The following is a 27,303-nucleotide window of genomic DNA, read 5'->3' as shown; positions in this document are numbered from 1 at the left end:
TCTAAAGCGATCGATGAAAAAGGAGAAGTGGACTGAAAAAGTGAGCTGAAAAATATCTTTGTGCGTAAGGGTGGTTATCTCACACTTTACATGACATTCTAAATCGTCAAGATAGATTGCCTTATGCGACTTGTGAGGTTATCCTGAAATATTGCAAAAATTCTGATATAGAGGAAAATTAGCCGATTTATAAAATTCAGACGATATCAAATAATGAATGCATTTAGTAGCAATTGAAGATTTCTATTTTATCCTCAATTATGCTTGAATATATTCAGCTGTACCGAGCGATCAACTGCAAGTATATTGGAACTGAGGCTCATCCTGTAATCTACTCAACATCCTTTATAATAACACCATTCCCATTCAAAATTTATAAAATTAGACAATTGCAACACCATTAATTTCCTTATGGTTTGCCTGTTCGCCAGACCAGTATATTGGTAGCATATTGGCAGCATATTGATAGCCAATAACCCGTAGCCATATTCTTTGATCACACATCGTCAAAACAGTACATCTTGACACGACCATTCTCAAGACCACTCACAAACCTGGAGTCCCCTAAAGCGACACATGATATCGGGGCACTGTTTCCTCCAAATGTGTGCATGCACTTTCCACTCTGCAAGTCCCAGACTTTGATAAGTCTGTCGTGGGCTCCAGACACTATTCTGAAGGTATCAGCAGCAATAGACCAAACACCTTCGATGTGACCAAACTGAGTTCTTATACACTTTCCTGTTTTCACATCCCATACCTTGATCGTGTTGTCAAGAGAAGAAGTCAAAAGATGAGTTGGGTAGTTAGGATCATCTAGAATTTTGTTGTTGAGATCCTCCTCAGAATTCTCATCGTTGGTGCCTGTTTCGGCGTCTTCGCTGATACTAGCCGTATCCTCCTCAAAACCTTCTTTTTCGTCTTCCACAAGAGCATCCTTGATAGTCAAAGGAATCACGCATTGGACTTGGCCGATGTGACCGTTGTCCTTAAACCCACCAAAGATACGTATGCATTGGTTGGTGCTCATATCCCACATTCTCACCGTGGAATCGTCTGATGCGCTAAATATGGTGTTGCTCTTTGGGTGAATCTTGACACAGGTAACCCATTCGGTGTGACCACGCAGAGAGTAACAGGTTCTGGTCTCCACATGCCACACTTTCACAGTATGGTCTGCACTTCCAGAGACAATGGTTTTATTGTGGAAGTCGACAGAGAGAACACTTTCGGCATGGCCTCTGTATGTCGAAATACACTGACCAGTGTGGTGATTCCAAACCTTGATCGTTGAATCTAGACCACCAGTGATCAGCTTCTGATCGTCAAAAACGAGGGCTTTAATTCCACCATTGTGGCCCTCCAGAGTCCTAAGCAGTTCACCAGTATTCACATTCCAGATCTTCACGGTCTTATCGTAAGATCCAGTCATCAAAAATTGGTCATCGAATTGAATGCACGTCACACCGTCTTCATGGCCTTGAAATTCCTTGGCCTTGTAGATTCCCTTCCTCCAATTCCTCTCCACCTTGTAACGCTCACTGTAGACAATCTTCCATGGCCTCGTCTTACGAACCGCCTGTTGCTGGCTGTTAGAAGAAGAGGACGCCACCATGTCGATATCTGTTGCAGGTTCTGCTTTGCCAGAATTGTTCTTTCTCTTCTTGGTCACTGTAGTTTCTTGTTCAGCTTCAGAGCCCGATGCTGGTGGCGTCACCACAGTAGCAGCAGCACTGGGAGCAGTGGGCATCTCTCTGGCTCTCTTCAAGAGCATTAAGGGCAATCCCCATCCACACTGAGGACACTTCTTGTCGATGTGCTGCTCGCACATATGATGCCAAACACGGTCATCGTCAGCTAGTTTCTTCCATTTGGTTGATACCTGAGCCGCATTGCACAACGAAGCACAGTCGAGATAACAAAGGATCTTCAGCGAGAGTTCACTTGGTAACGCGGTGATAAAGTCAATCTTAATCAGAGAGGACACCTCCTCAGAAAGCATCGATAACTGGGGAAAGCAACACTGGGTCAATAATCCTTGAAGCATCAGAGTTCTATGATGGCTTGGCGCAGCAGAAAAAAGCGACCACACGTTGCTAATTGCCTCCTGTTCTCTGATTGGAAGCTTCTCGAGAGAATTCTGAATCTGCCTCATCTTGTCTTCGTCGACTCTCGTGGTTCTCTTCACCTCCGGGTTGTGTCTGTAGCAAAATTTCTGGTAGTTATTCTTACTCAACGAGGGAGTGACGTTTTTCGAGCTTGTTGGGGCGAATATGGAGGAACCTTCCTCAAGTGCCTGTTGCGTCTGATCACCATGTTTTTGAAACTTGGAAACAGCCACTAGCGTAGGAGTGGACTCAGCAAAGCTCGCTTTGCTCTGGGCGATAGCACTCGGTAGAAGCTTGTGGAGATCATTCGAGGTATCGCAAACGTCTTGAAGAACGTTTGGCGTTGTCTGCGGCCGAAAAGACATATCGGGAGACTGTGATGTATGCTGGTAATAGTGGCGTTCGTGAATACGTTGAGTATTTCGTGTATGCGGAGCTGTTGAATGACGCGCAAGAGGCAAATGTGCCTAGATATAGATACAATTCGAGCTGTGCGGGTATTTCTCTTGTCAAAGAATAAAGGCGTTGTGGAACCAGTAGTAAGGATCGTTCACGCTGATTAAAAACAGGTATCAATGCACCAGCAAACCTTTTGATGACTGGTAAAAATTATCAACAGAAAACCCACAGAGGATGAAACAAAGAAAAGAGGGATAAGTCAAAAGACAGCAGAAACAGAATGAAGCCACGAACCGGGGTTGTGTGGTTTTGTGGGTTAAATAAAACGCTTTGTCCCCATTAACTATGGGAGGTTTTTTCTGCTTGGGTGACGGCACGTGACTATTGCGATGTGGCACCTAACGATTCCGACTTTTAGCCCTTTTGGACTTTGAGATAGCTACAAGATAATGAACGCATGTTCAGTTAATGCGAAACCCGCCGAGGATTGTGATCAAGATATTTGCGTTGTTGTGTTTCTTTGATTCTCTGCGGAGGCAACTTGATGGTGTCGACTGATCGAAGGCTACGCAGAGACTACCGTGCGGCTATATAGGGTGCACAAAGAGCCTTGAGCGGCACTTTAAATGCTAACCAACAAGTGAAACTGATTTTGAAAAAGTAATTTCGCATGTTGGCTTTGGAGAGCAACTTTAGTCGGTTTGCGCGACATAAACAGAACCTCCTCTTTCTCACGTTAGCCATATTTCAGGCCACCACCACACTCTTATCATAATCTTACGCTGCGCATCCAACCAACGGTCAGAGCCACAGTTGACAGGATGACCAAAGGCTTATCTGACCACCACAAGAAGATAAACATCAAACATGCTTTATTGACCAGACATGCAACCATATGCCTACGTTCGTATTACAATTCAAACCCCGTCAGATCTCCACATCTCCTGTCACTTAGGCCGCCTGACATGAAAAAAAAAACTTTAAAAACCCCGTAGGACGGGCGGGAGGACGTGCCGGAGCCAATGCGGCGTTTAGCTGATATAATTGTTAATGTGTGATGAGAACTGAGTTAGGTTTTGTGTAGTGCTGTTCTGAGGCAGTAAGTTTGTATTAAAAGTGATTATGCTAATTCTAATGGTATATCAAAGCTAGCCCCTTTGGACATAGTTGTATTCTCAGCTCGTATTGCAACCTCAAAGCTCTGAGTTCAATAGGCCCGTGATTACATAAACACATTTAAGCCACACACGACTATCATCAGATGAAAAAAACTTCAAATGAGCACGAACAACTCAGGACAACGTTCGATAGCCCTGCATCTAACTAATCAACCAAATCACAGCCAAGATGATGAGGCCTATTATGCTCAAGGGGCATGAACGTTCCCTGACCCAGGTGAAGTTCAACAGAGAGGGCGATTTGCTTCTTTCCGTGGCCAAGGACAGAGTTGCGTCCGTGTGGTACTCGTCCAACGGTGAAAGACTGGGAACTTTCATTGGTCACATTGGTACTATTTGGTCCATCGATATCGACCCAGAATCCGAGCTTGTTGTTACCGGAAGTGCTGATTTCTCTGCCAAACTCTGGAACGCAAGGACTGGGGAATGTGTTCATACCTGGAGTCTGCCATCTCCAGTGAGACGTGTTGAGTTCAACGCAACCGGAGAGAAGTTTCTGATGGTGACGGATCAGGTGATGAAACAGCTGGGTTCTATAGAGGTCTACCCAGTGAACAGATCTGGACCCCAGGCTGAAGAACCAATGCTTACCATCACGACCAGAGAGGGCTTCGCCAAGGCCACTGTTGCTGGTTGGAGTTACGGCGGATTGTACATCATTGCTGGACATGCCGATGGTACAATCTCCAAGTACGATGCCAAGACAGGCGAGTTTTTGGCAAGCACGAAACCACATACCGAGACCGTGAGCGATCTTCAATTTTCGCCAGATGGCACCTACTTTATCACCTCGTCGAGGGACAAGACAGCACATATACTAGACGTGGACGGTCTCCAGATGCTCAAGACCTACGAGACGGATGCACCTATGAATTCTGCCGCGATAACACCAGTCAAGGACTTTGTTATTTTGGGAGGTGGTCAGGACGCCAAAGATGTCACCACCACCTCTTCGAAGCAGGGTAAGTTCGAGGCCCGTTTTTTCCACAAAGTGTTCCAAGACGAGATCGGTCGTGTCAACGGTCATTTCGGTCCTTTGAATTACATCGCAGTCCACCCTCAAGGGACCTCATATGCTTCTGGCGGAGAAGATGGTTATGTCAGATTGCACCACTTTGAGAAGAGCTACTTTGACTTTTTGTACGATGTCGAGAGAACTGCCCAGGCGACTGCGTCTACTCAAACTGAGGTGAACTAGATGGAGGGGAGAAAGAGTTTTACTAAAGCAAAGGGGGATATTTTCCAATAGTCTATGTTTCTGTGACAATCTATATATTGTAGAAGTGAGCTGTAGCCTTCAAGTTCATACTCTGCACTTCACGTTATCAACAATAAAGACAAATGCCTCAAATGTGAAAATTTCAAAGTCTTCTCTGCACCTTTGAAGTACCATCTTAAGCTTCTATTCACTTCTTCAAGGCAGCGGCAGCAGCCTCAGCCTTTCTTGCATCGGCTGTGAAATATTAGTATAAGCTTACACCCAAAAAATGACCTTTTACCCTTCACTTACCTGCAGCCTGTTTTTGTCTCAGAATAAGAGCATCGGCCTCTTGTCTCTTTTTGGGATCAGGCTTCTTCTCCTTCTGGGCCTGGAGCTTCTTCTGGTTTTTAGCTCTGGCCTGTTCTCTCTGGTTGCCTCTAGTCATCAGATGAGCAGTCCTATAAGTCTAAATCGCAGCGTATGGCAGTCACCACCGTTGGGTCGGAAGGTGTGGTATAGATGCTCGTTTTCTTCTAGATGTTTTCAGCGTAAGGTATAGGTAGTGTCTGAACCGAATATACCAAAACGTTACATTGTTAATCGTTCGAGGTTCAAGACCTCAAATACGAGTCTTGGTGAATTATTTGACGATATAAGAGGCGTGGCAGAAGCTGGATGGGCAATCAACAAGACTGAGAGACTTCAAACCCGTCGCGTAATCCGTGAGGTTGTATCAATGAGTCAGCTGCCTCATCCGTAACCTCTCTCACCAGTCACCAAAATGGGTAACCGCGACCGCAGATACCAGACGTTTCCTCGGCAATCACACCAAATTACATATTTGGCTCGATTACTAAAACGTATACCAGTCTCGTCAGTTTGGAAAACTGACACCAAACAGCTAAATTGCCGATATTGGAATGTGATAAGAGATAAGACGGTTTTGGGCAGATGCACGAGCATAGCGCGAAGACCCATCTCTTTCCCGATTAGTAAACTTGAAGCGCGATACATCAAAATGCCATATAAACGCTGCCTGGTCGCTTTCCAGTGGAGTCTTGTAAACTTGATTTTGGATAAAAATATTTAAATATATACAATCACCATGACTGTAGCCAATGGGAGACAAATTTCCAGCAAGACCAGAGGACAATATGTTGTTTATGAGGAGGAAGGGGTCAAGTATGCCAAGGTCCTCAAGAACGACTATGATATGCCAGTGAAGGTCACTAAGGAAGACCTCACCGTCAGCGAACCCGCCACTGCCGAGAAAATCATCGAGAAGATCGAAATCTATGGTGGGTGCATCGTCAAGAATTACCTTCCAGAAGAAGTGGTTGATGCTATTTATGCTGACGCTAAACCATATTTGGACCAGGACTTCTCCTGGGATGGATCGTTCTTTCCAGCAGAAACCAGAAGAGTTTCAGGCATGTGTGTCAAATCAAAGACATGCGCCGAAAAGTTCTTGTCTCACGAGCTGAACATTGCTGTTTCCGAGGCGTTTTTGGGTAGGGAGAACGCATCTTGGGTTGGTGACCAGATCGTTGAAGGCTACTCTCCTCCGCAACACAACTCCACCATTACTTTCAGAATTGGACCGGGTGCAAAAGACCAGGTGTTGCATCGTGATGACATCATCCACCATAATATCCACAGACACAATGACACCTACCGGTATGGTGATGACTCTGCCCTGGGTACGGCGTTGGGGTTGACCAGGACCACCAAGGCAAATGGAGCCACCAGATTCATACCAGGCTCCCACCTTTGGGATCACTGGAGACAGCCCAAAGACGAGGAGGTTGTCTATGCAGAATTAGAGAAAGGAGACTGTTTTTTCATGCTTGCGTCGTGTTACCATGGTGGGTCTGCCAACACCACTGAGGACGAGTTCAGAGCAGTTACCATATTGTTCATGACCCTTGGGACTTTGAGACAGGAGGAAAACATCATGCTTGGAACTCCGGTGGAGTACTTCAAGGCTTTGCCAGTTAAAACTCTCAAGCTGTTGGGTCTCACCACCTCAGATCCATTCCTTGGATACATCGACTTCAAGGATCCATTGGCTCTGCTCAAGCCAGAAGAACATGCAAAGGAAAACAAGGACTTCTATACTGGTACCTATAAGGGGGTTACTGCTGAAAGTTTGGCCGCTTAAGTCTGGATGGCGAGCTATTCTGAGAAAGCATCAGCCGGTCCTGTTTGTTAGCAGAAGCGCAGAAAGACCCGTTTTTTGGTTCTTGGTGAGGAGTTCATTTGTATCTGTAGGATGAAATCTTCGAAACCTCCAATGTTCTCTATTTCCAGCAGCATTCAATCCTCAAGAGCTCGAAATTTTGGTCTTGAAGCCCTTATTTTTTTTCACAACCTCACAATATCACTGTGACTTTTAAATTTCTCTTGAATCTCCAAATCACGATTGTAAAACTCCACCCTAACCTTCATCAACTCATCTGGTATTAGGTCCTGTCTGGAAAGCAGCATCGGACATTCTGGACATTTCGTATTCGATTGTCTTCCAAATAAGCTAAGAATGTTGTTCTTGTCATAACAGTGGCCACATTTCTTCGAGGTGACTGGATTGTTCATGATTTGCTTAGAGATGGGACAACGCAAATCCACAAGACCACCTTCCACTGCAACATCGTCATCATCTTCTCCGGCAAGCAATTTTTGCGGGCTGATCATTACCTCGGTAAACTCAGCAAACTCTTTTTGCTTTCTAGAGTTCTCGAGCCTTTTGTGCTTGGCCTCCGTGAGCTGATTATCAAAAATAACAACAGCTGGTTCAGGTTCGTGATCCATCCTAGTATAATCAGCCATGTTTGTCACACTCAAGGGTTCCTCCTTTCTGTTTCGAGATTGCAATTCCGTTTTCAGTTCAGAAACCGCCTCCACAAAAGAAGAACGATCGGTAGACACCGTAGACATTTGGCCAATCAGTCTCTCTGCTTTCTTCATCACAGGCTCCTTTCGCAGCTCCTCTTTGGCTTCAGCAAGGCTCAATGAGCCTTTTTCAGCAGATATCAACAATGAATTCTCGACAAAAAGGGCGAGGCTTTCCCTCACCTCTCTTTCAAGAAATGGGACCTTTGTGTCAGACTTCTCCAATTCAGCCAGTGCCCTGCTGATGGTCGTCATGTTCTGCGACAAAAGAGGAAAATAAGTCGGCACTTCCAACACCTCTGATTCCATATTGTTTATTTGTAGTGCGTAGAATTCGGTCCTCTCTGTATATCTCTTTCGCGTTTGGGATCATAAATAACACGGGTGCAATAAACTTGGAGACGCGGCTTGATATCGAAGGCGTTACCCGGCCAATACCCTAGTTCAAATGTCATCGTGGTCAAGCTTCCTCATATTACACGCAGTAGTCCCTCATTAACAACCATTTAACTTCACCAAACGATCCTTTTCTGGGCTCAGGGATTGAGCAATCGGAAAGGAGATGTCAGGTCAGCAATCCAAAACTGCTGCTGCACAGGCAGCCGCCGCGGCGTACGCCAAAGTTACCATGTTACAGAAGATAGTCACCTTACAACATATACATTCGTTGTTCTTAGCTTCAAACTCGGGAGCCGTGGGAACCAAACCAGATTATGTTTCATTCAACATCTTGCACTTGCAAGCACTTATAAACAACAACCCTCTGATAAATCCTGAGTTTGACTTGTTGAATATCAGTACCAGTCATAGTATTACCAAATCGAAGAAGCCTGCTGGAGCCAAACCAACTCTCAGCCCAGTTCAGATCGTTCAGGTAATTGCGGATTGTCTTTCGCTGGATCCCATCATGCCCGAGGATCCTGTGATCTCTCAAGTGCCTAAAACGACAATTTTCAAACTCTCAACCAGGATACAGATTGCGATGGTGAAGGACAGACTGATCAAGATTTTGAATAGTTATAAGAACTCAGCGTTGCATGAGATATCGTCTCTGGAAAAAGTTTTCAAGAAGCGCAAAGACGAGATGGAAATGATTGAACAGGGAAAGGTAAATGATGACCTTTTGATCAAGGAGTTCAATAAGACGCAGCCGAATACTACCGATAAATTCGAGAACAAGGAAAAGGCTGAGGCGAAGATCGATTCGGAACCCATTGAAGAGATTACTGTGAAGGACGAGGTTGCGAAGACGAGCGAGAAGAAGAATATTCAGGAGGAGGAGGAGAAGGAGGAAACAACCCAAGATACTGCAGACCGGGCTGGTGAGGAAGACAAATCAGCATCAGCTGTCGAAGAAGCTCCCTCGGCGTCTCCGATGGATGTTGATGAGAAGGAGTCCGAACCGGAAGAAGATCACGAGGATGAGTCAAATAGAGGAATAAAAAGAAGCAGAGATGACAACGAACAGTCTGAGGTCTCCAAGAGGCGACACAGATCGGAAACCCCAACAGCCCCACCAACCAACAAAAAGTTCCAGACCATTGCAACCCAACTGATCACGCAAATTTCTTCAAACAGATTTGCCTCCATGTTTCTACAACCGGTGAGTGAATCCGATGAACCAGAGTATTACGTGCTCATCAAGAACCCTCAGGACCTGAAGAAGATCCAGAAGGACGTTAAGCGTGGGGAGATCAACACCTTCCAGGAACTGGAATATAGACTCCAGGTGATGTTCACGAATGCTGTCATGTACAACAAGTTTCACAGTGAAACATACAACTGGACTATAGAGATGATGGAGGAGACTGCAAACCTAATCAAGCTGTTCAAGGATAGTTTGTAAGGTAGATGGTTGGTCATTATTGTATACTAGAAAGACATGGAATAGCCCGAGCTATATCGCATATCTAAAAATAAATTATTCAGATTTGAACTCCGAATTCTTTGGATTTCAATATTTATATGAGACAAACACTAAGTACAAGATTGTGCAACACGGCAACCATGGCGGTCGTCTTAACGCCTCATTTGGTCCATCAAAATCTGGTTTTGCTCTTGGAACCTGGCTCCAACACGTTCGCTGTGCTTCAGGAACTTCTCCGCGCACTTGGAGAGACAAGACTCTTCCTTACCGGTGAGCTTGTTGGATGTGAAGTCGTTGACACAGTCGTTGAAACATCTGTCGACCAAGTTTGTGTAAAGCTATGATGGTTAGTATGAGATGCGCCTTCGTAGTCTCGATTGCCACTACTTACTCTCATGAAATCAGACATTTGCTTTTGTTCCACAATCTTCTGGAACTCCTGTTGTTCCTTTCCGTTTAGCTGATCCATTTTTGTATGTCAATGTTTTGATATGTGTAGATAAGTCTCTCGCCCAGCTTCGACACTTCGCTTCCGAAGCATTTAGAGACGTACTCCCTCTTCGGTGAATCTGAAAATTTCACGACCGGGTAACCGCAATGGGTGCCGCACTTCAAATTTTATTTCAAGCAAGGTGTGTTTCTCTTCTCTGGTGTTAGTTTCCAACCCGACAAACTGACTTGGTTTAATGACTGTCCTCTCTTCGTACCAGGCCAGAGCTGATGCTCACACATCGCCAGTGGCACGCCGCCTTTTGGAGCTCATGGAGTCCAAAAAGACGAATCTGTGCGCCTCCGTGGATCTGACAACTACAGCCGAGATCCTGGCACTTGTGGACTCGTTGGGTCCATATATTTGCCTTCTCAAAACCCATGTTGATGTCATTGAGGACTTCACTTATGATGGATTTGTTCTCCCACTTCTTGCACTGGCCAAGAAACACAACTTCATGATTTTTGAGGACAGGAAGTTTGCAGACATTGGAAACACCGTCAAATTGCAGTATAAAGGTGGTGTCTACAAGATCGCGCAATGGGCTGACATTACCAACGCTCATTCTGTTCCAGGTGCTGGAATCATAAAGGGATTGAAAGAGGCTGCTCAGGAAACGACGTCAGAGCCACGTGGTTTGCTGATGTTAGCCGAACTGTCTTCAAAGGGATCTTTGGCCAAAGGCGAGTACACCACTCAGACTGTTGATCTTGCTAGAACGGATAAGGAGTTCGTGATTGGCTTCATTGCCCAGAATGATATGGGAGGGAGAGATGAAGGTTTTGATTGGTTAATCATGACCCCAGGTGTTGGACTGGATGACAAGGGCGATGCTCTGGGCCAGCAATACCGAACCGTTGACGAGGTTTTCAAGACTGGTACCGACCTGATCATTGTAGGCAGAGGATTGTTCGGAAAGGGAAGAGACCCAAAGGTGGAAGGAGAAAGATACAGAAGTGCCGGGTGGGCTGCGTATCAGAAGGTGTTGGCCCAGCAATGATGGTCATGACATGATGTATCTTCTATGTACATTTGATTAAATATTCATTATATTTCATGGCTTCATCCTCAGCGAGGATTCCAGGTCCGTGCTGAGTCTTTGTCTGGTGATCTCGAATATCAGAAGACCTATGGACGAGGCTGGGATTGTGGTTAAAGCATTGGACACAAAACCTTTGTAACACCAGCCTACCCATGTAAGAGTTGACTTCTGCTTCATGTAAAGCACCTGCTCTATGGTATCCAGATACGACTTGTAGTAGAGCTTGATGAAGGGTCTGCGCTGGTGTGTTGACTCATTGAAGATATCCAGTGCCTCCAGTCTCGCCAGGTGTATGTTCTGGATTTTGTTGATGGGGTATTGAATGGCAAGAAGGTTGAAGGCAGCAGTAGCACCGGCAAAGAGAATGAACGAGGTTTTCAAAATTCGGGCTGACTTGGAATCGTCTGACAGATGAGTTGGCTCACGTTTCAACACATAAGCCTTTGCCGAATCGTACCAATTAATGCATTTTGTAGTCATATGGTAACCCTGATTCTTTATCACCTCGAAGGTGGAGAAGTAAGCTGCAAACCCAAAACTTTCCTTTACGAAACTGGCACCAAATCCAGCAAACACACCCACCAGTCCAATCTGCTGGAGCTTGTACATACCATACTTCCACAGGTTCTCGTGCTTTCCTCCTATTATTTCCGAGGCATTGGATCTGGCATAGATTGCATCAATGGGGGCCGCAACCAACGATTGAGCCGCACCAGCCAAAAAACCGGCTCTGAAGGTATCAATGGGATTCGGGCTCTCCAAAGTTGCATTTCCAAAGCCATTGAAGTATTGAAGAGATGTGAGGTAGGTGGTGTACAAAACCACACCCGTGGCTGAGTTGGCGATGATGGGAGGCAAGACTTGGGACGGTATAAACTTCCAGCCTTCCTTCTTAACAGCATTCACCAGCATCGCAATTCCAGAATGCGAGAAGAAATTGTATGGTCTTGCTTTGAGTGAGTCTTGAAGCAAAATCCGAGCAGTTGCCAGGTAGTCGAATCTTGATGGTCTGAACAGCTTGGCCGGTGTTCTTAGATATAGAGACAAAAACTGGTACAGCACCGCTCGAGTACCTGCAGTTGTTGCAGAGATCACCTGGGTATTCGTCTTTGTAAGTTGAGCGGCATTTTGCATGGGGATATTACCATCTTCCTTGTTATCAGTCTTGGTGTTCGAGGCATAAGCCGCTTCATCGCCAGGTGAGTGGGAAGAGCTATTTCGTAGCAGGTTTTTCGGTATATCCATGTGAGATACTATAATGCAATATTTATGGCTGGCATAGACGTTTCAAAAGCTGCTGTGTCAATAAAATAGGAGGTATAGGGAGCTGTTGAGAGTTGTTTATCTATTGTAATATATTAAGCATCTTCAACACAAGCAGATGGCGCTTTCAATTTTGGAGATGGCCAAAAACAAAATTGGTGGTGATTGGAAAGTTGTATCAGACACGACTATAAGCCTCAAGCTCGTGCACCAAGACTGCGAGAATTTGATATCTACTGTCATCAAGAAGGGACTCAAAGTATAATTCTAATGACTTCTTCCAGTTATGTCTTGCTTAGCTTTGGTATTGCTGGCCGTAATCACCAATCTCAAATGCTGCTGAAAGTTATGTAGCAGGTTCATTGGCAGGGTTCTGTATCAACGCGATGATGGACTCATCAATCTCCAACGATGTTATTTTCTCAATCTCCAACTTATCCTTCATAATCACGAACATGTTCTTCAGAGAATCTGAGGTTTGATCCTTGAAGGCTGGCTTTGCAGCATTCTTAACCAGGAACTTGGAAACAATTTTCAGGAACTTTGAGACTATCGTGGTCGGGTGTGCAAGGTTGTAGTTCAACAGAGTCTCGCATGTAAGCTTGATCACTTCAGATTGAGTCTTGATCATTCCATTCGGATCTGTGGCCTCGACTTCGGGCTTTAGAAGCTCCACAAGCAAACGCATACATCCGACATCGATGACCCCTTCAGAGGTGACGTTTTCTCCCAGGTCATTTGAAACAATCAGCATTCGCAGAGACTTTAGGGCCTCTGCTCTCAATTGACGACATGGGTTATAACATTGATGAGCAACTGCTTCGATGAGAGGATACCACGACATGGCTTCAGCATCAGGCTTCAAGCCCTCACTAGAACGCTTCTTCTCCTGGAAGGCGATGGCATTAGATAATCCTAAAGTCAGATTGATAGACTTCAACGCAGTGGAAACCAGCTCCTTGAAAGGATTTTTGTACTGATCCAGAGTGTGACCCGTGGACATGAGCTTTTCATATTCCTGTTCCCATTGAGCACCGTATGCCCCAACAGCGGATATTTCATCGAGTAGACCCAGAATTTGCATATACGTTTCAGGAACCACGGGTGATGGCTTTGACCCCAGAACATCTTCCAGGAAGGCATACACCCGTTCAACATATTTGGGAGAAGACGCGAAAACTCTAATAACAGTCCAATATTTCACATCGGTCACAAGAATTTTTCTAGACCATATGCTTAGAGACATGAGATCTTCTAGAGGCTTCAAAAGAGAAGTGCCTGATTTGATGATGGCTTCTCTGTCAGATTCAACAACCGTGTGTAGTGTGGTGATTGTGTTAACCAATGACTCTTTGTCTTCTGTGCTCTTCAGCAAAATGAGCTGATAAACGCTAACACGAATGACTGCAGATGGCGGGAATGCAAACTCCTTTTCAGATATTTCAATCAAGGAAGCACACTTCTTCAACACCGCAAGTGTAGATTCCGTGTCTTCAGTCAACAATGTGCACAAATAGACAGATATTTCCAGGATGAACAGACACTCGGAGACGTAAAACCTAGCAGTTTCCTCTAGTTGAGGAGGAAATGATTCAAGCAACAAGGAAACAAGCTCCTTGATGTTTTCCGAATCAGTCTTTGCCACATGGCCAAAAAGTGGAACAATGCTGCTTGACTTGATACAGTCGATTGTAGACAAAGTGGATTCAATCTCCTCGTCTGTAGGCTCTGGTCTGTCATCAGAGAGACCCTTCAAATACGAGGAAAACGTTGAGAATAGACCGCTTTCCTTTAACGCCTGACTCCTATTGATCTGGAATTCTGGCTTAGGCTTGGGCAAAGACTCGAAACCGTATTTCTTTTGGAACTCTGGGAACACATCAGGCTCAAGAAGACAGTTCTCAAACAGAGTGAAGATTATTCTCATAGTGAATTCCCACGCTTTCGAAACCCTCCAATTGTTTTTCTTCAAGACACGGAAGAGTACCACAGTACATAATTGAGCCTTGAAATCGCGGCCAAACCAGACTGAAACCTCACTAACTGTAATAATCTCACCCTCCTTTTCAAGTTTGACCTCGGTAGTAGGAATCAGCTCTGAATTAGCAGCGTTCTCAAGCATCAAGTCTGACTTTTTGACACCAGTCAAGGTAGTCATGTGAGCTAGTACCTCGGCTATTGTTTCCACAATGTCTACCATGCCGTAGTATGTTGCAATAGTAGCACATCTGTCAATAGTTGCCATCATCTTTGTGATAATTTGATCATCAGCAGCCTCCTCGAAAATGCTAATCAGAGCACTAACAATCTGACCACAAACATATTTGAAGATAATTTTGTCAAAGGGTGCAATGTTATTAGAATCACCATCGTCCACATCAAGTGGTGCCTCAGTACCTTTTGGTTGCTCCTTGCTTTCCTGCTCAGCAATAAGGTTCTTCCACGCCAAATCATAGTACTGCGAGCTTCCATGATGCTCTTCTGGAATAATTATCTCACGCTCTTTGATAGAGAAGTAAATCTTCTCCAGATACCACGCTGGAAAATCCTTGCCATTGTAAACCCCACGCAGATTTCTTTGGTATTCCTCCAGCTTCATTTGCTGTTTGACTTGCGGATTGTGAAGATCGGTGTTCAACATGATGATGGAGTAAGACAGAACAAAGACAGCGTCTTTATCAGGAACCACCTTGCTCCCCTCAGATTCAGCAGGAGTGGCTAAAGTTTCAACCCTCGCTGTTTCCTTTTCATCATCACTCTCAGTCTGACAAGAGACGTACCTTTCACTGAACGTTTCTACAATCCTCTCAATTTGCTGGGATTCTCCTGGTAAACGAAAGCTTTTCAGCAGCACACGTAGTGCCTCGTCAACGCGCAATCCACTAAACTCAAACAGCTCCAAGAACTGCTTCAAAAGGCCAGCATTTGCAGGTTTGGCCAGTAGTTCACCAAGCATCTTTTTGTCGACTCTTCCCGATTTCTCATGCAGAAAATGAGCAACTTCATCCAGATCATCTAGATCTTTGATGAAACCCTTCTCATTGAGCATTGCCAACCCCTTTTTGGGATTTTCGTTCAGAAGCTTTGTGCACTCGATGAACTCCTTCTTCTTCTCCTTTTGGAGCACAAGTGGATGCGGTTTGAGTTTCTCAGTATCAGTGTTCTGTTTAACCAAGATTCTGACATGTTCGTGAACCCCATTAACAAATGAAAGCAAACCCTCCAAACATATTGGAGGAACATTATCAGTCGTGAAAAGAGCAGTGTCTGCCAACGACAAACGGCACAATAACCTGATCAGGTTTTCACAAACATCACTTCTGTCGAAGTCGCAATCGTACAACTTGAAGAGATTGGCAAAGAAGGTAGGTGTTCTTATCCATAGAATCGAAATTGCCTCAACGAGGATCTCCTTGCTCAAGGACGTTCTGCCATCTTTTGCCATGAGAATGTCCGAGCTTTCCGCAATCTGGCTTTCTTCGTTTGTCTCATCAGGATCGAGCTGACCCATCTTCATTACTCTGTCGAAGTTATGGCTCAGATCCTCTTCCAGTTTGGCAAAGTCAGTTACAATTGCCTTGGAAATAGAATTGAGAATCAGCTCTACCTGGATCTTCAATAGGGATCCCAGCGAAATGGTCAGAGTGATGAAAAGCTGTAATGCCGACTGTAATAGTGACGGAGAGTCAGAACTCTGGATGATATGGGCTAAATGGTGACATGTAGAGTCAGATATCAATGCAAATATTTCAGGGTGGTCTGGAAGAACATCACTGGAGACTTCAATCACAGTTGTGAGAAGCTCTAGAGCAAATATCCTAGAACTTTCTGTATACTGGAACTGGTTTTCAGGAGCGATAATCCCCACAGTATGGACCAGAAATTCTTTGATGCAAGGGACGCCAAATGGGAGATGGGTCTCTGTGACTCTTTCCGAAGGCTCTGAAGCCTTTTCTGATGGCTCAGGCGTTGAAGTTGTGCTCCCTTGTAATGATCCTTCAGCAATATCTGTTGCCTGCCCTGCAGGTTCTTCCTTAGACTCAGCTTTCGAGATTTCAGTACCACCAATGGTGTCCTGTGGCAAACTGTGATCTTCATTTCCCACAACTATCTCAACCTCGGACTCAGAGTGCTTTCGATGATCCTTTTCTGTCACAGCTATGAGTCGCAATCTTTCAAAAAGTTTGACGGTGATTGAAGTCAACGTGACCTCGGCAGCTCTCCTCAACAACTCTTTCCTTCTGCTATTGATGGACAGCGAGAAACAGGTTGTAATGGCCTCATACATTGCCTCATCAGGAAGCAAGTCACACATATCAGATTTGACAAAAGCCTCTATCAATGTCAACACCTTCATCAGAAGGACCTCATCCTGCGATTGGTCAACACCCTCGAACTTGCAATGAGACAGCGACGATACAATTTGAGGCAGTGTCTGTTCGATGCTGGCGAGATTTTCATTGATAATGTTGTAGCGCAAAAACCTTGAGATCGAGTTTAAAGCCAAAGTAGTAACATGCGCTGAGGTCACAGGGGATCTGATTACCACCAAAAACGGCTGTAACAAAGTCAACGAATCAATGGACTCAAGTGACTTGGCTGAGCTCACCAGCGATCTCAGTTGTATAAACGCACTTAGAAAAGGATTGTCATCTTTGAATTTGCTGTGCATTACTGCCGAGTATGACAGATTACCCTGTTTGTCTGGGTCAAATCGCGAGTTTTTCAAACCAAATATGTTGTTTAGAGTAGGGTAATCATCTTCAACATAAGGAGAACTATCTCTGTTGAATTGGCCGCCGAGAATAGCGGCCACACCGCTTCCCACACCGTTCTGGGACCATCTTGTGGTTTTTCGCATGGCCGAGACAATGATTGTGCATTCATAGATTACCAGACTCAGAGGGTCCATAGCCTTGAGGCTGGTCGTGATCTGTTTGGACATTTCCACAAAAAAATTGTATGAAAAGGAAGGTGATCGTATAAATAGCGAGGTGTGTTGATCTGTTACCAACTAGCCCTCATAAACGGCGCGACTATAGATTCAGCCTGCCCAATTCAAAACCCCAAATCGAAACTTTAAAGGCAAAATATTAGAATTCGTACACTCAAATGAGACTTGGGTCTAATGTCGAAGTTTCTTATATAACCAGGTAGTTTTTAACAGGTTTCAAAAACTTTCTCTGATCCCTCTGTACGTGTTCAAAGGCGATCGGGTGTTACGTGGCCCTGTCCCCCCTCACAATTAGATCTGAGCGATGATCTCACACACTGGCCTTCCTAATCGGGGCATGATAGCGAATACGAAGTCTGGACAATACATTTTTTTGTGGCATACGGCGCTGATTTTGGTTATAAGTTAGTTATATCCTTCGGCTTAATTATTCATTGGACTCCGAAGCCGAAAGAAAACCTTCATAGACTTCTCCTATGATCTCCTGATAGTCCATCTCCAGGTTCTGATTCTCTGACTGTCTGCTGACATGTCCTTCGTCCAGTTTGCGTTTCTCAGCCCCGGGTTCTCTCTTTTCCTTCATCTCGTCATACTTGGAAACGAGCACTAGTCTGGTTCTCATCACAAGACTCGTCATTCTCACAATGTCTGTGTCGCTGAGCAGCTTCTCAGAACTCCTTTCTGCAGAACTCTCAGAAGTCTCCATAGAACCATCAAGTGGAGAGCTCTGGTATATCAGCACCGATATCACATTATCGAGCTTTGCAAGAAACTCCAGCAAACTTCGCAACTCGTCAAACCCTGAAATGCGAAATTTGATTATATAATCGACCAAATCACCCATCACCTTGATCAAGTAGTCAGATTGCCCGAAAGCGAGCTTCGGATCCACCTTGGGTATATCAACAATAGCAGATCCATTATTCAAGGATCCACCAAGCAATTGTGCATGTGTCACCACTGGAACCACCTTTGTGTGAAATATGGAGTAGTATATCACGTTTACAACTTCGTCAAGGTCATTGCACAGTTGTGATAGACTGTAGTCTGAGGTTCGATTTGACGGGACTTCTGAGTCATGATCACTAAGATCACTGTTATCGTCTTCCTCCATATCATCATCATCATCATCTTCTCTCAAAGACAAGTACTTTATGAAACGTCTTTGGATTGCAAGCAATTGTTCATCGATGTACGTTATGAGCTTGCTCTGTTGGGAAAGAGAAAGCCTTCGGCCAGATACAGGGTATGGTCGCAACGTAGACGTGAAAGTTAGTCTTTTTGGCTCACGAAACGGATTGACGGGAGTATTCCTAGTAGAGGCATTGAAATCGTAGAAGTCACTAACAAAGCCCGCTGGAGCAACAGCTTCAGCTGCCACAGGATTAACAGTGGCCTGTTGAGTGTCTTCTGTAGCATAGGTTTCCTCACTTATATCTTCGAAGGGGACATCCGCCTCAGATGTGGAGTCACTATCATCAGCATCATCAAGATCAAGCGCTAGCTCGAGGCTTGCCGGTAGTCTTTTATCGCGAACTTCAGCGATGTCCACCTCCGAGTCTGGTCCTGGATGGCGTGGTGGGGTCGGAACGCTCGCACTAGGCCCTTTTGAGATATTCTGATTTGACATTAATACTCCAGGCAATGTAAAGAAAGTATGATATTCCAATACTTCACTTCACAACAATATCAAACTATTAGCGATTAGGAGCAGTATGCTTATTCATATAAAGCGTCATATGGGGTAGCTTGTGCTTAATATTGCATCTCAAGTTCCAAAGGAATCACGTGATTGACGGATTTCGTTTTCCAACGGTTTTATTCTCCAAGCGCATTTGGTCTTGCTTTCTTGACGGCCGTTTCCTTCAAAATTACAGGGAAAGATCTAACATGTCTTTCGATGATCAGAAAGGAATGAGTCTTGCCTTCGAGCAGGCAAAGAAGAGTGAGTATACAGAGTTTTCTTGGGCCCGGAAGGGTTTGGATGTTTTGCCCACCCCGCATGGATGCGGTCTTGTTCTTCGTAGTATTAACGGTTGATTTTTTACTAGGTTACTCTGAAGGTGGAATCCCAATTGGTGAGTGACGCTTATGGGAGTCGTTTTTGTAAAGTTTGAGCGATACTAACATCTAAAGGTGGTGCACTAATCCATAAAGATGGAACTGTTCTGGCCGTTGGTCACAACCAGAGAGTACAAAAGGGGTCTGCGACCCTTCACGGTGAAATCGACACTTTTGAGAAGGCCGGTAGATTGAGAGGATCAGTTTATGCCGACTGCACGGTGAGTGGAGTTGGGGACTTCGGGATGGCTTCGGCCAAACCTCTTGCTTTTTTTACTAACATTTAGCAGATTTACACCACTTTGAGTCCATGCAACATGTGCACCGGTGCAATATTGCTTTTTGGAGTAAAGAGAGTGGTTATGGGCGAGAACAACACATTCGTCGGAGGTGAAGATCTTCTCAAGGAGAGAGGAGTCGAGGTGATTAACTTGAAGAGTCAGGAATGTGAGGATATTCTGAGAAAGTTTATCACCGAGCATCCAGAGCAATGGGATGAGGATATTGGAAAATAGCTGAATAATTGAACAATCACTTGTGGAAATATTATCGTAGTTGAGTGGTTGCTGCTTCTCAAACCACCGTCCCGGAATGGTATCCGATAATGCTATCTGTGTGAGGATATGCCTTACACCATTCAATTAAAAAAACCGGAATAATTTTCCTGAAAACTGCCCTAGACTCCAATTTTCACTCCTGGTTTATTTCTCGTAATTTTGTTACATTTTATTCTCACAAACGCCTATCTCCAACAAACCTAAAAATCGTGAATCGGGTTCGTCCGGAGATGGAAATCGTGCATTTTCCTGATAAGGAATTTCACGATTTTTCTTATCTAAGGAGGCCGAGATGTCGGCGATGACTCTAATTGAATTGGAGTTCGATTCCATAGCAAAGAGTTGGTTCTGGAATAAATCCTGGAACAGTTCCAAAGTTCTGTAATGTATACTACTGGACGTTTCATTAGAAGAGTGAGATCTGTGAAATATGTTGGCAAACACCGCTGGTTCAGTAGTACAGCCTTAGTACTTAATGCTCCAAAACAATACAACCAGAATCATAGCAAGCCGCGTTACGGCCTCACAACATTGACAGCTGTTACTAATGGTTTGATTGGCTGGTTTTGTTCTCAATATTTCAATTCTTCTGATAGTTCATTTCTACAAACTTCAACTACCAAAATCACCGACATCAGTTCCCCGGTCTATGCTACCCCCAATGAGGTCTCAAAGGCGATCGAGGAGATTACCACCATCACCGGCCCAGAGTACGTCAAAAACTCAGCGGGTGAACTTCTAAACCACTCAGATAACTCCTCGAATTTTCACAAACCAAATGACAATGAAAGACCAGATATGGTGGTTTATCCGGGGTCTATCGAGGAAGTAGCAGAGGTTGTCAAGGTGTGCTATAAGTATCACGTTCCCATGGTGCCATTTTCCGGAGGAACCTCAATTGAGGGCCATTTCATTCCCACAAGAAGAGGCATTTGCATTGATGTTTCAAGATTGAATAATGTTATTGCTATACACGAGGATGATCTGGACGTGGTGGTCCAACCGGGAGTAGGCTGGCAAGAACTAGGAGAGTACTTGGAACCATATGGACTCATGTTTGGGCCAGACCCTGGTCCTGGAGCTATGATTGGCGGCATGGTAGCCACAAGTTGTTCGGGAACCAATGCGTCGCGATATGGAACGATGAAAGAAAACGTGATTGCGTTGAAGGTGGTATTGGCAGACGGAACTATAGTCAAGACCAAGAACAGACCAAGGAAGAGTTCTTCCGGATACAACTTGACTGGTCTTTTTGTCGGAAGCGAGGGAACACTTGGAATTGTTGTGGAGGCTACTTTGAAATTGCATGTGAGACCAGAGAATGAAGTTGTTGCTATAGTGAATTTCAATGCTGTTGGTGAAGCTGCAAAGACTGTTACTGATGTCTTTAAAAAGGGCATTCAAGTGAACGCGGTTGAACTGATGGACGATCGCCAAATGAAATGTTTTGCAGAAATGGGAGGTGATGGAACACGAAAGTGGAGTGATAAGAATCTTTTACTATTCAAAATCTCAGGAACCAAAAACGGACTGAAAGATAACTTGGATGAGATCAAGCGGATCTGCGAAGCAAACAACGGTTTCAACATCGAGGTTGCCACTGACGAGGAGGAAAAAGAAGCTATTTGGAGAGCACGAAAGACTCAACTTTGGACAAGTCTTGACTGGGCTAAAAAAGTCATTCCTGATGCTAGATCATGGCCCACAGATGTCGCTGTGCCAGTGTCTGCCCTACCGCAGATGATATCCGAAACAGTTAAAGACATAGAAAGTCACGGGCTTTTGACGACTGTTGTTGGTCATGTTGGTGACGGAAATATTCATGCTCTTGTAATTTTTCCCAAGGACAAACTCAGCGACGCAGAAACAGTTGTTCATAACATGGTGAAACGGGCTATCAGTTACGAGGGCACAGTTAGTGGAGAGCATGGTGTGGGAATTGGTAAGCGGGAATTTCTTGAGGCTGAGCTTGGCGAAGAGGCTGTGAGTACGATGCGTCGGATAAAAATGGCATTGGACCCATTGAGGCTGTTCAACCCCGACAAAATCTTCACAATTGATCCTAATGAAGATAGAGTAGACAATTTCTAATTATTTAGATAAGAGCCTCACTAGATAAGGAAAACCCTTTAAGACCGGGTGATCATCCCATTTTTGCGGACTCAGATGAGCATGGGCTTCAGAAGTTCTCAATGCAACAAGACAATTCTTCTTTCCGTACGCGAGGTAACAAGATCACCACGATTATGCTTAGAAATTTCCGGAATGGTCTGAGATGCCGTAAATCTATTGGCTATCGTGGTTTGAGCCATATCCCTAAGTTACACATTTCTTCTGAGGTAGAGGAAGCAGTCAAGTACAACAAGCCAGTGGTATCTCTCGAAAGTACCATCATCACCCATGGATTGCCGTATCCTGAAAATATAGCCATGGCAAAGCGAGTTGAAGAGGTGGTGCGATCGTATGGTGCAGTTCCGGCGACAGTTGCTTTCATAGACGGAAAGCCCACTGTGGGTCTCACAGAGAAAGAGATAGAGTATCTGGCTGATGCTAATGGCGAGAGTCGCGTGAAGATTTCAAGAAGAGACATCCCATTGGTGATGTCATTAAATCAAACAGGAGGCACGACAATTGCTGCCACGATGATTTTGTCGAAACTCGCAAATATCTCGGTTTTTGCAACTGGCGGACTGGGTGGAGTACACCGTCATGGGGAAGTCACCATGGATGTGAGTGCTGATTTGGACGAATTATCGAAAACACCTGTCGCCGTTGTTTGTTCTGGTCCGAAGTCGATATTGGATGTTCAGAGAACAATGGAGTATCTGGAAACCAAAGGTGTGCCGGTTATGACCTATGACGATGGTGATTTTAAAGATGGCCCTATAAACATCCCCGGATTCTACACCAGAGATTCAGGCGTTCCGTCTCCATACACGATCAACTCTATTCTCACTGCTGCCAAAGTTATTGAAAGTGGCAAATCTTTGGACCTGGAGAATGGGTTTCTGTTCTGCATACCACCTCCTGTTGCTATAGCCTTGCCAAGTGACTTCATCAACGAGGTGATCAAAGAGGCTCAACACGCGGCTCAAGCTCTGAATATCACAGGAAAGGCAGTTACACCGTTCATGCTTGATTTTATCAACACTAAGACGAAGGGAGAATCTGTTAGTTGTAACGTCTCCTTCGTGCTGCACAATGCTGGAATCGCTTCCCAGATTGCGAAAGAGCTAAGCGTTCTCAGAGGTGGATCGGTAAGTAATCGAATTGGATTCTAGCAGGTCTTGATACTAATTTGAAAACAGAAAACTTACTTTGAACCCCCGTTGGATCTGAGACAGAAGACCCAACGCGAACCTTTGCCCTCTTCGGGAGCATCCACCAAGCTGGACAAAAAAGCCGCTCTGAAGACCTTTACAGTGCAATCACCGGCTATAGTTGATGCTGTAGTTGTTGGTTCAATTGCAATGGACAATATTAGTAAGATATCTGCCAAAAGTATCATGGGAGACTCCAATCCAGGCTCTATCTCATCGTCCGCTGGAGGGGTTGGTTTCAATATTGCTCTAGCGGCTCACAATTCAGGAAAAACCAGCCAAATTGATAGACCAGTGGTGAAGCTAATATCAGCTGTTGGAAAGGATATTGCTGGAGAGCAAATACGGTTCGTTTTGGAAGACACAGGTCTGACTGCAGATGGAATAGAAGTTCAGCCTGAGTACAATTCGGCCCAATACTCGGCAGTTCACGATTCCTCTGGAAGTCTGGTAGTTGCTTGTGCAGACATGAGCATAACAGAGAACCTTTCTGAGTCCCATGTTACATCGAAATTGTCGAAATACTCGCCAAAGTTCGTGTTGTTTGACTCCAACATCATGCCAGACTTGATGTCTTCTATACTCAAAAACGCACCGGTCATGGGCTACAAATCCATATATGAACCAACCTCAGTGATAAAGGCAAACAGACTCTCCAAATCAGCTAGTCTTCACTGTTTTCCAAACAATGAACTGTTTCTAATGACCCCCACGCTGTCGGAGCTAGAGACATTGTACAAATCGTTCACCGAAAACGAGAAATTCTCGGATTTCGACGAATGGTTCCCTGTGCTTGATGCGCTCGGAGTGGATTCTAAGTTGAGGATGGGATTGGATATTTTGTCCCAGAGAAATAGCCTGGTGAAGCGGTATTTGGAAAGAGGAGTATTTCAACAGGCACTCAACCTGTTGCCATATTGTCCAAACATAATTCTCAAGGATGGAGCCCAAGGAATAACCATTATCCAGATCACGTCAAATGTGGAGGATGATATGAAGCTGGTGAATAAAACAGCCTTTTCGCTCAAAGGTGAAACTGCTTCTTCATATTCTCTGGTAGGCGAGGGGAAGCAGGGAATGGGTGTGATAGTTCAGCATTTTCCTGCTGCTGATCTAAAGTCTGATATCAAGAATGTCACAGGTGCTGGTGACTCTTTGGCTGGTTATCTCCTCTACAAGTTGAGCAGTTCTGACTCCAATGTCCTTGAATTCAGTAACGAACTTAGAGAGAAAACGTTGATGGGATGCCAATTAGCCGCTTTCACTAGTCTTAATCATCAGGAGGCCATCAATGTGGAAGGATTGAGACATCTTGAATAATTCATTGAAAATAATCATGTATAGCAATCTAATATATATCAAAGAGTATTTACCCGGTGCCATCAATCGATGTCATCATGCTCATCAAGATTCACGGCAATGGGTGATATAAATGAAGTGACATAGTTACCACAAATTGCAACTGCTCCCAAGCTCCACCATGTAAACCAGGCAATTCCGTGAGCTTGTGAAAAACTCATGATAGTACCCCAGATGGTTGGAGCAAGGAATCTGGCAAAGGACGTGAAACTTAAAGCCATGCCGTTGATAAAAGCTCTATAGCCTGGTTCAGCACTTTCATGAACCAGCAAGAATATCTGAGGGAAACCTAATGATCCCAATATAGTTTTTGCGAAAGATATGGCATAAATGGCGTGCATACTGGTCTGTGTAGTGGGATAGTTCGGAGTCAAGGTAAATACCAAAAACGGAATTAAGGCATATATCGCAGAGAATGGGACTAGCAACGCCTTATAGGATGTCAAAGCGTCGTACTTTCGGTCCAAATATGGATACACAAACACGACAACAATGACACCAACAAGTCCTGTTATCGACAAAACATTTCCAACCTGTTTGGAGTCTTTTCCCAATCCACCTACAATATGGGGGAATTTCGACAGCAATGGGGACATTGGGTCAGAGGGGTCTGTTCGAGCGATACTCGAAGAGCAAAACACAGGGAAGAGCTCATCAGCAACAATGGTGTGAAATGCCATAATAAAGTTGGAGAGTAGAGCGTAAAATACCTTCGAGGTCATAAGCTTGCGCCATGGATAAGATGTGTCTGAGTGCTTTTGATGTTTCGTTCCCATTTGGTTTTCAGTACCAGAACCCGATTCAGAAACATTAGAGGCACTCGAATTGAGCTCATAAGTATCGAAGTGGATGTCATTTTCGGTAACTCTCGTATACCTGTTCCAGGATCTGGTTTCAACCGTATAGCCAAAATGCCGTCTGATTCTGTCACCGATCTCTAATCCATAATCGCGTCTATATTTTAAGGTTTCGTGAGTTTCTTCCAAAAAAAGAATGGCTATCAACAACGAGCTGAAAATAAAATAGGCGACAACAATATTGGAGAGGGCGTAGGGATACTTTTCAGTGAACTCGTGGAAAGCAGACCTCTTAGCCAAAGGAACCAAGTAAGATACAGACTTATGCATCCATGTATCTCTGACGACAATGCTTGTGGCTGATGATGAAGCTCGATCAGTATTGACCAAATATCCACTTAGGGGCCCAATAATGCATCCTACCTGCCATAGTAACGGTACTAGACTGAGAGCCAAAGCTGTGTGTCTGGGGTCAGAGGCCACTTCTCCAAGCATGGTTCTTATAACTGCAACATTCCCATTGATAGCACCCATAAACGCTCTTGAAGCAAAAGCCATCCAAAAGCTAGAGGAAAATCCGAAAGCCAACATGGAACAGCCAGTTCCGAGTAATCCAATAAGCAGCACTGGCTTTCTACCGATGACATCCGCATAGTGACCCCAGTGTACGGAACATAGGAATTGGAAAAAGGCAAAAGCTGATGAGATATAACCGCAATATTTTGAAATATCCTCGTCAGTCTCGGCAACTCCAAAGTCCTTGACCATGAAGTACATATAAGGAAACAAAGAGGTGAAGGCAATCGGCTCGGAGAACCTGATCATAGATATGACTGAGGTCTGCCATACCGGGAACCCAGCGAGCTGTTCCCTGAAGGAGATTTTGGTCTTCATTGTCGTATCTGTGATAGAAGAGAGTCTGATGGCAGCATTGAAATGGTCTCAAAATATGAGTTATTCAATGCTCTCAAGAAAAAAGAAAGGCCACAAAGGTTTCAAGGGATCTGAAAATTAGCCATGTATGACTCCATAGAAATTTTACAATGCATTACGATAAAAATGCCGCTTTTGTGAGTTATGCACGATGACTCGGAGCATTAAGTATTGTTGTTAACCGATTATTAGAAAACACTGTACGTAAATTATTTAGATGATGTTAGTTTTGAGAGTTCTGCAGTTCTAATGATATCAGTATTGCTATCATTCACATCCTGATGTGCTCAAATCTCATACCTCTTCACTATCTAATCTCATCGGCAATTGTTCCTGGCCGAAAGAGGAGTAATCTCCGATATGTGAAGATTCCAGGTCTGTGTTTGAACCTGGTCGTTTTTGCGGTCATTAGAGATTGTGCGGGGATATTGAATCAGTCACATCAAAAATAAGTTGTTTGGGATGGTGTTGGAGTCTTCTCATGCAGAAAGACAATTTAATCCCTCATTAAAAGGAGAGCAATCGTGTGGGGTACATATCCAAAGAAACTGAATTCGATAAGATTCGAACAGACTCAGTCGTTTGGGTATGTTTGCTTTTCACGCACTATTATGGAAGTTGGGTTTCATATCGGGTTAAATAGAAAGCAAATCAAATATACGTTGGGTCTGGAGAATCCCCTATTGATTTTTTGCGATACAATGCACACATCACGCCTTACCATGCGAGTGAACTCAGTCTCATTGATCAATAAAACTATGTTGTTGTGGTTTAATTGGGATTGGTTCATGATCGGATGTACCAGTAACCCTTTACAACTCTGTAATTCTCGTCGATTGAAACTCCTAAACTTTCGAACATCCTCACAATCTATTCCTTTATATC

At 44.4% G+C, this 27,303-nt stretch overlaps 17 protein-coding genes across 17 annotated transcripts; 9 read left to right on the top strand and 8 right to left on the bottom strand.

The window, feature by feature from the left end:
• Positions 1-496: 496 nt before the first annotated feature.
• Positions 497-2,473, bottom strand: KUCA_T00000855001 (uncharacterized protein; the record flags this gene model as incomplete). The annotated part of the gene is made up of 1 exon (XM_022605434.1): positions 497-2,473. The coding sequence occupies one exon, from the start codon at positions 2,471-2,473 to the stop codon at positions 497-499; it is 1,977 nt and encodes a 658-aa protein (XP_022456903.1).
• Positions 2,474-3,854: 1,381 nt separating this feature from the next.
• KUCA_T00000854001 (uncharacterized protein) lies at positions 3,855-4,883 on the top strand (the record flags this gene model as incomplete). The annotated part of the gene is made up of 1 exon (XM_022605433.1): positions 3,855-4,883. The coding sequence occupies one exon, from the start codon at positions 3,855-3,857 to the stop codon at positions 4,881-4,883; it is 1,029 nt and encodes a 342-aa protein (XP_022456902.1).
• Positions 4,884-5,091: 208 nt separating this feature from the next.
• KUCA_T00000853001 (uncharacterized protein) lies at positions 5,092-5,331 on the bottom strand (the record flags this gene model as incomplete). The annotated part of the gene is made up of 2 exons (XM_022605432.1): positions 5,092-5,138; positions 5,196-5,331. 2 exons carry the CDS (start codon positions 5,329-5,331, stop codon positions 5,092-5,094), a joined length of 183 nt encoding a protein of 60 aa, XP_022456901.1.
• Positions 5,332-5,667: 336 nt separating this feature from the next.
• KUCA_T00000852001 (uncharacterized protein) lies at positions 5,668-5,976 on the top strand (the record flags this gene model as incomplete). Its single annotated transcript, XM_022605431.1, has 1 exon — positions 5,668-5,976. One exon carries the CDS (start codon positions 5,668-5,670, stop codon positions 5,974-5,976), a length of 309 nt encoding a protein of 102 aa, XP_022456900.1.
• A 15-nt stretch (positions 5,977-5,991) lies between these two features.
• Positions 5,992-7,047, top strand: KUCA_T00000851001 (uncharacterized protein; the record flags this gene model as incomplete). Its single annotated transcript, XM_022605430.1, has 1 exon — positions 5,992-7,047. One exon carries the CDS (start codon positions 5,992-5,994, stop codon positions 7,045-7,047), a length of 1,056 nt encoding a protein of 351 aa, XP_022456899.1.
• Positions 7,048-7,250: 203 nt separating this feature from the next.
• Positions 7,251-8,084, bottom strand: KUCA_T00000850001 (uncharacterized protein; the record flags this gene model as incomplete). Its single annotated transcript, XM_022605428.1, has 1 exon — positions 7,251-8,084. One exon carries the CDS (start codon positions 8,082-8,084, stop codon positions 7,251-7,253), a length of 834 nt encoding a protein of 277 aa, XP_022456898.1.
• Positions 8,085-8,337: 253 nt separating this feature from the next.
• KUCA_T00000849001 (uncharacterized protein) lies at positions 8,338-9,621 on the top strand (the record flags this gene model as incomplete). Its single annotated transcript, XM_022605427.1, has 1 exon — positions 8,338-9,621. One exon carries the CDS (start codon positions 8,338-8,340, stop codon positions 9,619-9,621), a length of 1,284 nt encoding a protein of 427 aa, XP_022456897.1.
• A 173-nt stretch (positions 9,622-9,794) lies between these two features.
• On the bottom strand, positions 9,795-10,111 carry KUCA_T00000848001 (uncharacterized protein; the record flags this gene model as incomplete). The annotated part of the gene is made up of 2 exons (XM_022605426.1): positions 9,795-9,980; positions 10,034-10,111. The coding sequence occupies 2 exons, from the start codon at positions 10,109-10,111 to the stop codon at positions 9,795-9,797; spliced, it is 264 nt and encodes an 87-aa protein (XP_022456896.1).
• Positions 10,112-10,328: 217 nt separating this feature from the next.
• KUCA_T00000847001 (uncharacterized protein) lies at positions 10,329-11,132 on the top strand (the record flags this gene model as incomplete). The annotated part of the gene is made up of 1 exon (XM_022605425.1): positions 10,329-11,132. The coding sequence occupies one exon, from the start codon at positions 10,329-10,331 to the stop codon at positions 11,130-11,132; it is 804 nt and encodes a 267-aa protein (XP_022456895.1).
• A 54-nt stretch (positions 11,133-11,186) lies between these two features.
• Positions 11,187-12,419, bottom strand: KUCA_T00000846001 (uncharacterized protein; the record flags this gene model as incomplete). The annotated part of the gene is made up of 1 exon (XM_022605424.1): positions 11,187-12,419. The coding sequence occupies one exon, from the start codon at positions 12,417-12,419 to the stop codon at positions 11,187-11,189; it is 1,233 nt and encodes a 410-aa protein (XP_022456894.1).
• Positions 12,420-12,783: 364 nt separating this feature from the next.
• On the bottom strand, positions 12,784-17,382 carry KUCA_T00000845001 (uncharacterized protein; the record flags this gene model as incomplete). Its single annotated transcript, XM_022605423.1, has 1 exon — positions 12,784-17,382. One exon carries the CDS (start codon positions 17,380-17,382, stop codon positions 12,784-12,786), a length of 4,599 nt encoding a protein of 1,532 aa, XP_022456893.1.
• Positions 17,383-17,818: 436 nt separating this feature from the next.
• KUCA_T00000844001 (uncharacterized protein) lies at positions 17,819-19,021 on the bottom strand (the record flags this gene model as incomplete). Its single annotated transcript, XM_022605422.1, has 1 exon — positions 17,819-19,021. One exon carries the CDS (start codon positions 19,019-19,021, stop codon positions 17,819-17,821), a length of 1,203 nt encoding a protein of 400 aa, XP_022456892.1.
• A 260-nt stretch (positions 19,022-19,281) lies between these two features.
• On the top strand, positions 19,282-19,739 carry KUCA_T00000843001 (uncharacterized protein; the record flags this gene model as incomplete). Its single annotated transcript, XM_022605421.1, has 3 exons — positions 19,282-19,336; positions 19,443-19,469; positions 19,528-19,739. The coding sequence occupies 3 exons, from the start codon at positions 19,282-19,284 to the stop codon at positions 19,737-19,739; spliced, it is 294 nt and encodes a 97-aa protein (XP_022456891.1).
• Positions 19,740-19,769: 30 nt separating this feature from the next.
• On the top strand, positions 19,770-19,967 carry KUCA_T00000842001 (uncharacterized protein; the record flags this gene model as incomplete). The annotated part of the gene is made up of 1 exon (XM_022605420.1): positions 19,770-19,967. One exon carries the CDS (start codon positions 19,770-19,772, stop codon positions 19,965-19,967), a length of 198 nt encoding a protein of 65 aa, XP_022456890.1.
• A 426-nt stretch (positions 19,968-20,393) lies between these two features.
• On the top strand, positions 20,394-22,100 carry KUCA_T00000841001 (uncharacterized protein; the record flags this gene model as incomplete). The annotated part of the gene is made up of 1 exon (XM_022605419.1): positions 20,394-22,100. One exon carries the CDS (start codon positions 20,394-20,396, stop codon positions 22,098-22,100), a length of 1,707 nt encoding a protein of 568 aa, XP_022456889.1.
• A 101-nt stretch (positions 22,101-22,201) lies between these two features.
• Positions 22,202-24,649, top strand: KUCA_T00000840001 (uncharacterized protein; the record flags this gene model as incomplete). Its single annotated transcript, XM_022605417.1, has 2 exons — positions 22,202-23,266; positions 23,318-24,649. 2 exons carry the CDS (start codon positions 22,202-22,204, stop codon positions 24,647-24,649), a joined length of 2,397 nt encoding a protein of 798 aa, XP_022456888.1.
• Positions 24,650-24,711: 62 nt separating this feature from the next.
• Positions 24,712-26,379, bottom strand: KUCA_T00000839001 (uncharacterized protein; the record flags this gene model as incomplete). Its single annotated transcript, XM_022605416.1, has 1 exon — positions 24,712-26,379. The coding sequence occupies one exon, from the start codon at positions 26,377-26,379 to the stop codon at positions 24,712-24,714; it is 1,668 nt and encodes a 555-aa protein (XP_022456887.1).
• Positions 26,380-27,303: the final 924 nt, after the last annotated feature.

This window comes from Kuraishia capsulata, genomic scaffold, assembly GCF_000576695.1.
Source record: "Kuraishia capsulata CBS 1993 genomic scaffold, Kuraishia_capsulata_scaffold_1, whole genome shotgun sequence".
Classification (NCBI taxonomy): Eukaryota; Fungi; Ascomycota; class Pichiomycetes; order Pichiales; family Pichiaceae; genus Kuraishia; species Kuraishia capsulata.
Note: the sequence above shows the minus strand (reverse complement) of the source record. Positions and strands in the feature narration are given on the sequence as shown.